The sequence below is a fragment of the Coptis chinensis genome, chromosome 6 (assembly GCF_015680905.1).
Source record: "Coptis chinensis isolate HL-2020 chromosome 6, ASM1568090v1, whole genome shotgun sequence".
NCBI classification, from domain to species: Eukaryota; Viridiplantae; Streptophyta; class Magnoliopsida; order Ranunculales; family Ranunculaceae; genus Coptis; species Coptis chinensis.
The window spans coordinates 19,420,504-19,430,388 of NC_141461.1; the positions used below are offsets into that span (position 1 = coordinate 19,420,504).

General features: G+C 35.3%; 1 protein-coding gene across 1 annotated transcript; it reads left to right on the forward strand.

Annotated features, from left to right (window-relative positions):
- Positions 1-1,030: 1,030 nt before the first annotated feature.
- LOC147491969 (putative LRR receptor-like serine/threonine-protein kinase At4g37250) lies at positions 1,031-4,625 on the forward strand. The gene is made up of 2 exons (XM_086565819.1): positions 1,031-3,008; positions 3,925-4,625. The coding sequence occupies exons 1-2, from the start codon at positions 1,301-1,303 to the stop codon at positions 4,599-4,601; spliced, it is 2,385 nt and encodes a 794-aa protein (XP_086421945.1). The 5' UTR covers positions 1,031-1,300; the 3' UTR covers positions 4,602-4,625.
- The last annotated feature ends 5,260 nt before the right edge of the window (positions 4,626-9,885 follow it).

Below are 9,885 nucleotides of genomic sequence, written 5' to 3' on the forward strand. Positions count from 1 at the left end.
AAGAAACCTTCACTTTCCTTCATCTCAAATCACTATCATTTCGATCCATCTTTATTGATCATTACAATGAGTTGGTTAAAAATGGTAACAAACTAACAATAGAAGAAAACATGTACAAAATTAAGACTGCCTTTTCTTATAACATAAGAAGCAGTACACATAAAACTCACTTAAGCTACCATAGCATTTGATAGTATATGTAGTACTCAACTATTCAGATTCTATGTTTTTTCTATGATTTCATACTTTCATACTTTCATTCAAATAAGAAATGAAAAGCTAATAGAAATTGATAATGTACTTGTAATTTGTAAAAGGATGCAGGAAATAATATGAGATTTTCTGAGAAAGTAACCAATGAAATATAGGTAAAATACATATGTATTTTTGAAATGATTAATGGAAAAAAAGAAAAAGAAAAAGAAAAATCAAATTAGAAGCAACAAGGAAAGTATCATATATAAGTATATAACTACAAGTCTACAACCAGTCGAAAAAAATAATAAGTTGACCTTTAAACTATCATTTGACTTTGCTTGTGTCAATAGTGTTCACTAAGAGAATCCATCAAGGAGTTCAGATGTAATTTTCGGTTAGAAACTTAGAAAGGAGTAAAATATGTTTTTCCCCCGCCCTCAAATTCCCAAATAAAAGGCAAAATTACATAAAAACAAAGTCTATTGCACCATGTGAATAGTTCCAGGTCTTCAAGCACACATCATAGTACTATGCCAAACGTATAACAAAAATCTCTCCCTGGATTCATGTAGGATAACACATTAACACGATGGTCCTCAAACTTGTTTAATATTTGGACCCATACTATACAAACAAATTTTATTTGTAAATTTCTGCTTACCTTATAACATATATAGCAACAACTACGTCACACATTGAGGTGTAGCTCTCCAAAATGTTGACAAATTTGAAATGTCCATGATTCAATTTGTCCAAAAGATCATTATTTACTTCCATTATTGAAGGATAAAATCAAATGATAAAGGCACAAACTCATTTTCCTAGAATAGAAATATCAAACATTAAAATCAGATAGCAATATGTTGGAGACTTGGAGTAGATAACTTAACGGTGAGGGTGAATAAGATAAATCACTCTCACTCTTTCCTCATCACATGGTCTTTTCTGAGCTCATTAAATCTCACTTCTCATTCCCTTCTTTCTTTTTTATGTTATCGATTTGGTCACCAAACAAGAAAACTAAGTGTATTAGGTAGTATTGCTCTGTTTTCATCTGTTTTTCATCTACGCTAGAAACGGAAATGTTTCATTCCAAGAAAGTATGAGCTTCATTTCTAAAATTCTCCATTGTTGGTGGGGGGTTTCTATAACTATTCTTCTTGCTCTTGTTGTTCATTCTCTTGGGTTAAACACAGATGGAACTCTTTTGCTATCTTTCAAGTACAATGTCCTTAATGATCCATTTTCAGTGTTAGGAAACTGGAACTATGAAGATGAAACACCTTGTTTATGGACTGGTGTAATGTGTACTTCTCTTCCATACCCAGGTGCTTCTAATGCTTTAAGAGTTGTTGCTTTAGTTCTTCCTAATAACAAACTTCTTGGTTCAATACCTGAAGATTTAGGATTGCTTGAACATCTTCGACATCTTGATCTTTCCAGCAATTATCTAAACGGGTCTCTTCCAAATTCTTTGTTCAACTCTTCTGAACTTAAGATTCTTGATCTTTCTACCAATGAGATCAGTGGTCAGTTACCAAACTCATTTCAAGGATTGAACAGTCTTCAATTACTAAATCTTTCTGATAATGCTCTAACTGGTAAAATTCCTCAGTATTTAAGTTCTCTTCATGATCTTACAGCTCTTTTTCTTAGAAATAATTACTTCATTGGCGAAGTTCCTAGTGGTTTTAGTTCATTAGAAGCTGTAGATTTGTCGTCGAATTTGATTAATGGATCTTTACCGAAGAATTTCGGTGGAGAGAGTCTTAACTACTTGAATTTTTCTTATAACAAGATCAGTGGAGACATTCCAATTGAATTCGCCACGAAAATTCCAGCAAATGCTACAATTGATCTCTCATTCAATACTCTCACAGGGGAAGTTCCTGAAACTAGTCTTTTTCTCTCTCAGACAACTGAACATCTTGCTGGAAATCCAGATCTTTGTGGAAAACATCTTAAGAATTCATGTTTAAACTCCTCAGTTGTTCCAAATGCAACAACTGATTCTACTTCTTCCGCTGCTATTACTCCTACATCAACTACTTCTCCTCCTGCTATCGCTGCGATACCGAAAACCATTGATTCTTCCCCTGCTACAGATTCACCAGGAACCGGATCATCATCGAATGGTTCTGACCAAGGTGGCCAAAGTGGTCTAAGGCCTGCAGCAATAGTGGGAATTGTAGTTGGAGACTTAGCTGGAATTGGGATATTCTCAATCATTTTTCTCTATGTTTATCAAGCAAAGAAGAAGAAAAGGATTGAAACTAGCACTATGGGAATGACAGAGTTCAAACTGAAAGAGCAGCAAATGGGAAACAAAATCGAAACAATCCCATCACCAATGGAATCAAAAGGAGTAACCCCATGGCTTTGTCTAAGACAAAAAGGGGTCAAAGATGAAGAAACATCAGAAACAACAGCATCAGAAACAGATTCATCAGAAGAAGAACAGGTTAGTTTTGCTCAACCAAAAGAGCAAAAAACAGGTACACTAGTAACAGTTGATGGTGATTCAGAACTTGAACTTGAAGCTTTACTTAAAGCTTCAGCATATATACTTGGTGCAAGTGGTTCAAGCATTGTATATAAAGCTGTTCTTGAAGATGGAACTACATTTGCAGTTAGAAGAATTGGTGAAATTGGTGTTGAGAGGTTTAAAGATTTTGAGAACCAGGTTAAGCTCATCGGTAAACTACAGCATCCTAATATCGTGCGCATTCGCGGATTTTACTGGGGTTCTGATGAAAAGCTTATTATCTATGATCATGTTACTAATGGTAGCCTTGCCAACATTGGTTACAGTAAGTCTCACTCCCTTTTGTGGATTTTTTTCATACTAAATTGCGCTGATAATTATACATTTAATACACAAAAACAGATTTCAGTTGCTGCTATATTGGTCTTACACTCTTACCTAGTGTCAATTTGTTAGCAAGTTACCAGAAAACAATTTATCGCGATTATACATTTAGTTTAATGAATTGAATCGCGATAGATCCTTGAAATTGACCAATTTACAAGTTTTTGTTCACGTAACTGATCGATTTTGCTATGTTAATTAAGTTGCATGACATTTTGATTGATTTAATCCTGATAAGATATTTAGATTAGCCTATTGTGTCTGGAAGGTTAACTGATTTCGCCATGTTTTGGTACTTACTTGCAAATTTTCATTTGGAGTTAGTAATAAGATGGTACACGATGAAACTTGGTCAATCTTAGTCTGATACTGTGATTTTACAGATGTCAACCTTTGTTGCTTTAGATCTGAAAAATAAAGGAGCCAAAATCAAACTTGAATGAAGCAAAAATCCAACAAAAATGGCCAATTTTTACCACCACTACTAACAAAATTCCAGCAGCTATTCAGCAAATTTATATCGTCTTTTCCTAAAATGCACAATGCTGACATAGCTGGAGTACTGGACATGATGGTAGAGTAGATGGGTAGGTTCATCTGTCGTACTGAACCCTTTATTAAACCAACACAAGGTCAAGTGGTCAACTATGGTTTAATTTCAGATACTCGTCTGGTTCTAGTTCTCCCACGTATGCCGTTAAATAGCGAAGTCTCTATCCTAAAGAGACATGAGGACGCCTAATTTTGTCACATTCTTGACAATATTTACTTTGTTTTCTTATCTCCGTTGTCTTCATATGCATAATATCGGGTGAGTGCTAACTCGTGCATTTTGTGTATGTTTGTGTGTGTTACAGAAAGGCCAGGATCATCTCCGTACCATTTACCCTGGGAATCTAGGCTCAGGATAGCAAGAGGTGTTGCTCGTGGACTAACTTACCTCCATGACAAAAAACACGTACATGGTAACTTGAAACCAAGCAATATTCTCTTGGGTTCAAACATGGAGCCTCAAATTGGTGATTTTGGGCTTGAAAAGATGGTATGGGGTGATAACAGTAGTAAAGCAGGCGGATCAGCCCGTAATTTTGGAAGCAAGAGATCCACGGCTTCTCGTGACAGTTTTCAAGACCTTCCGATGGGTGCAAGCCCGAGCCCTAGTGCTGCTGGATGCCTTGTTGGTCCATCTCCTTATAGTGCGCCTGAGTCGCTCAAGAACCTCAAACCCAATGTGAAATGGGATGTGTACTCTTTTGGGCTTGTGTTACTTGAGCTTCTAACGGGGAAGGTCAATTCGGATAATGAGTTGGGTCATTGGAGCACTGGGCTTGTTTTGGAAGAGACAAGTCGGGTTTTGCGAATGGCTGATGTGGCTATCCGAGCTGAGGTGGAAGGAAAGGAGGACATTTTAATGATTTGTTTTAAATTAGGATTTAGTTGCGTTTCTATAGTTCCACAGAAAAGGCCTTCCATGAAGGAAGTACTTCAAATCCTTGAGAAGATCCCATCTTCTTCACATTATTATGACCACTAATCATAAAGATGCACCTTTCTCATCTGTTGTATGTATTGACTTATCACATTGTTTATGAAAGATAGTTATCGGCTCTCATAAAAAAAAAAGGATAGTTATCGGCAATAATGATGTTTGAAATGTTAGAAACTTAGGGTGTGTTTGTTAACTGACAAATGAGGGTGGCTAATTGTATTTTCCCACTAGAAGTATCATTTGCTAGTGTTTGGGTGTATTTAAGGGCCCTGACAAACACTATTTGGAATTAGCCGGCAAAAAAAATTATCCTAATGATGTTTGAAATGTTAGGGAAAATAAATGAAAATGTATTTTCCTCCCAAATTTGAATTTTGTCATTTAAGGGCCCCGACAAACACTTCCCAAATTATCCCATGATAGGAAAATAGAAAAACTCCTCCTCCCAAAGTCGAATTAGTCACCCTTTTTCCACTATGATAGGAAAATAGAAACAACTCTCCTCTCGTATTCTCTTCTCTCTTTCTCTCTCTTTCTCTCAATCTCTTTCTCTCTCGAAATTCTAGGTCTCTTTTTCTCTCAATCTCTCTGTCTCACATCTTTCAGGAAAGGATGGCTACAAAAATTAAATATCACAAACTCAGGCGATAGGGCGTAGGCCTAATCCCCCCCTAATTGGGGTAGCTTATGTCCCTCTATCCCTTCTTAAATCATGTGTGTATGAGTATCGCAACAACTCACACCCTATGGAAGTTGACAAAAGTTATATATGTACAAGTTAACTGCTACTTTGCTTTGCTGGTTGTTGATATCGATCAACCCAACATTCGTCCTCCTCCACTGCTTTTTTCCATCTTTTCTTGAATCTTGCTAGTTCAATATAAGACTGCTTCCTCACCTGAATATATGTTAAAAATCATATTGACAGATAAGGAACTATATCAAGAGTTCAAAACTCTCCTGTATAATAATACAAAGATGCATATTAACTTGACCACAAGACACAAACCCTCATAAACCTAGACAAAAATACATTTTCACATTAGTACGGCTGGACTTGGTGGTGGGTGTGCACTAAGCACTGCTTTGAAGTGTGTAGTACGTTTAAGAAAAGTACTTTCAATCTTAATAAACATGATCCTTGAAATACAAAGTCAATTTCCACACTATGAAGTTTACACACACTTCAAAGTACTTCCCCACCTGCTGTGGTGACTCACTTTTATGTCTCATTGGTCGTGAAAAACAATAATTACGCAGTCTAAGATGTGCAGTAGCTAATACACTAGTTTACTTCATCCCAATATCAACAAAAATCTGTAAATACACATTCTATATAGCGTAAATTATGCTTGATGAGTCACTTTGATAGATTGATACAAAACCTAGAGGAGTATGTAAGGGCTGCTTGCTAAATTTGTGGAGTGTTGAATGAAAATATACCATATATTTTGGTGGTGGTTACTCTGTTTAGGTGTTTATTGTTGTCACTAAGTACCACAGAGTATGATAAGTGCTACTGTGGTGTGTGCTGATTTAGTGTGTGTTGTCTGAATCCATATTTGGCCTTCAAATGTAAATTAAATAGACGATCATAATTTATACAGAGAATCTTATGGTGTATCGAGTATCAATTATCTTTGTTTTATTAATTATCTTGATGCACTTTCTTAACTAGGAATTGTTTTATGTATATTAATTCGACTTGTATATTTATTAATTAGATATGGCATGCAAATAGACAAATGTGATGGACAATGTTCTTATCGATACATTTCATAATGAGATACTTCTAGGTCATAAGAATGAGAATGGATTTCTTCTAATATCAAAAGAGCGTGCAAGGGAAACACTCCAAAACATATTTATATTTGGTATCGACTTGACTATTAGTCATATAACTCAACGAATGAAGACCTTACGATGGATAGCACGCGATATTGCTAATGTAACTATGCAAGAGGGGTTTAAATGGAGTTCTGAAGAACAGAAGATCATAGCTAACAATGATATTTGGGATCAAGCAATATCACGGAATCCGAGTATGGGAAAGTACAAAAATAGAATTTTTCCAAGGCACAATGACATTTTATGTGTTTGGATAACAATAGTTGTTATGGTTCATTGCACTTTCACTTTATTTTATGGTTGTTTGAGAAGACATCCTATGGATACTATTAAAGTTGAGTTGTATTGTATTTAATTTTATTTAATTTGTATTTTATTTAATTTTTTGTTATATTTCATTGAGTTTGAAAACCAAAAAAAAATATCTCCAAAAAATTGAAATATCATTTGCCACTAGAGAAAAATCATGTAAACAAACACTGGCAAAACTGACAAATCTTATATTTTCCCACTATAAATTTTTGCAAACAAACACTGACAAACTGAAATTTTCCCACTAGAGATTTGCTTGGCAAATCTATAGTGGGAAAACACTGACAAACTGAAATTTTCCCACTAGAGATTTGCTTGGCAAATCTATAGTGGGAAAACACTGGCAAATCTTATATTTTCCCACTAGAAGTTTGCTAGTTAACAAACACACCCTTAAGAACCCAAGAATTAATAATAACAAGTTCTTTATTACCCAGAATAGAATAACCACTTAGAATAGCGAAACTTATTATATTAGTCGAAAAATGTAAAATGGTATGGATATAACCCTTATTGTGCATCTTGACCAATTGTATCGTTTCTTTGTGTATTCCTATAGAAAGCGTTTGTATATGTGTATCCGGGTATTCCTTTACCATTTCGTCCAAAAGGAATAGTTCTTCTAATTCTATAAATTTTTCTAGAACGCCCTTTTCTTGAATATCATTTAAAAAAACTTCGGATTGTCGCGCATTCCACCAATTAGTCACCAAAGATTCCATACTTTTATTAAATGATTAGGATAATTTTGTGACTATCAAAGGGAATGTTTGTTTGGTGGAATAAGATTGTGGTCCAAATTAAATCCATTTACTTCAGGATACTTTGAGCTTGCGAACTTGTTTTGTTTCTTCTTTTCCTCCCTATTAGAGCATTCCCAATGCAGATATAACTTTGTCACCTCCATTTAAAAGTCACATGAGATTAAGTTGCCCTCTTCTATACAATCTACCATAGCCATGAATTATCCAATACAAATATTGTTGGAATCTCTTGATCATTAGTATTTTAAATTACTATTTCCAATAGGAGTCATTTTATGATTTGGAAACCGAGTGTTAGGGGTGTGCAAAAATCCACCTTAACCGACATAACCGACCGACCCGATCTAATTTGAGTCAAATGGGTCGGTTATCTATTTAGTATCGGTTTGATAATTTCCAAAACCGACTATATCAGTTCAGTTGTCGGTTTATATTTATAAAATCTGAAAATAACCAACCCGACCCATGTTGCATATAAAATAATAACATATTATAATATACATAATGTAATAAACTTTTTGTTGTTTTCAACAAGTGTAATAATGACATACCAGCGAATTTGTTGCACATACGTGTTTGTTAACACTTCGATCAATTCACGTGTTCACTCACACCTTTTAACCACAATAACAATCCAAAGAAAAAAAACTATAATTCCCATTATACCCCCATCCCTACCAAATATCTAGTACGAGTGTATGACACATTTAGAAAAACTAGAACTTCAAAAAAATAAACTAGACATTCAAATCTAATTTTTATCATCAAACCTTGAACCCCAACTCGAAAATGAAATAAAAAACTCTAAAATACAAAAACAATTGAGGCAGCACAAATTTTTTGGGTCAAAATATCGGTTAAATCGTAAAACATTCTATCCAGATCGGATATCGGTTAGTTTGCAAATTAGTCGGTTCAGTTTCAAAGCGGTTAATCTTAGAGTATCGGTTCGGTTTAGATTGTGTAACACATAAACCGACGTGGTCGGTTCGGTGGTCGGTTTCACTCCAAAACCGACCCAAACCGCCCCACCGAGTGTCTATTTCAAATAGGAGTCTTTATTTGTTTTGCAAACAGACGAATTTACCTCTATATAAACAAGGACTTTGCGTCCATAAGAGGTATTCACGACGAAAACACATCTCGCACTTCTAAACCCAAGCTACTGTTGCTGCCCTTCTTCTTCTCTTCTTACTGTTAGCCGCCAAAGAGAGTTATACTTTCGTTCTAGAGAGCAGCCTGTTCGAGTGCAAGTCAACCTGCTAAACCATTGTATCCTGTGAGGAATATGCCAATATTGCCTTTCTACACCACTGGAAGGAGCGAAATCTTTCTTTAAGGACAGCCTAATCTACCCCTTGGTTGTTCCCTGTTACTGTTGTCCTTGTCTCTGTATTGTTTTCTTTATTCACATATAACAATCTTAAGGAAAGAATCGATATGTCTACACCAACAGACACACTGAACAAAGAAACCAATTCAGGAGTCATGGAGGTTACTTTGACTAAGAGAGATGTTGCACCTCTACTGAATGCTCGCAACTTACCCAATGTGTCAAAGATTGAATCCTTCAACGGTTCACACTTCAAGCGATGGAGATAAAAGGTGTTATCATCCCTAGATGTACTCAACTATGCAAAGTATCTCACTGATACAGCACCCATGGAGGGTTCTAATGATTTCGAAAGAAATCAAGCTGCTTGGCTCAATGGGAATAAGGTATGTCGTCATGCTATTTTGAGTACCTTGTCCAATGAAATTTTTGATATTTATTGTTCAAATAAGAATGCACATGATATATGGGAGAGTTTGAACAAAAAATACATAATAAAGGATGTTGGTACTCAAAAATATGTTGTAGGGAATTTTCTAAAGTTCCATATGAGAGAGGATAGAGATGTAACGTCTCAAATCCATGATTTTCATGTGCTAGTTAATGATTTGAAAACTGAGAGTATTGATTTACCCGAGACTTTTATTGCTGGATGTTTAATTGAGAAACTCCCCGAGTCTTGGAAACATTATAAGAATAGTATGAAGCATAAATGCAAACAAAAGACTCTTGAGAATGTGATCATTCACATTCACATAGAGGAAAAGAATAAGACTCGCGATAAGGTATTGTCTAAGGAATTCAATTCCAAAGCCAATATCGTTGAAGGTAATCCCAACAAATCCAACAAAAAACTCTAAAAAGCAAAAGTGCAACAAAAATAAGAATTTCAAGGTCAAAGGCACTTCTTTTAAAAAGAGTGGTACTCGCAATGGAAATTGTTATGTTTGTGGTAAACTGGGACATATGGCTTTTCAGTGTAGGCACAAGAAAGACACTGATGATGATCCTCCCAACGCTAATTTAGTTGGGGGAGAGGACATTATAGTTGTTGTAGTGTCACAGGTTTTTA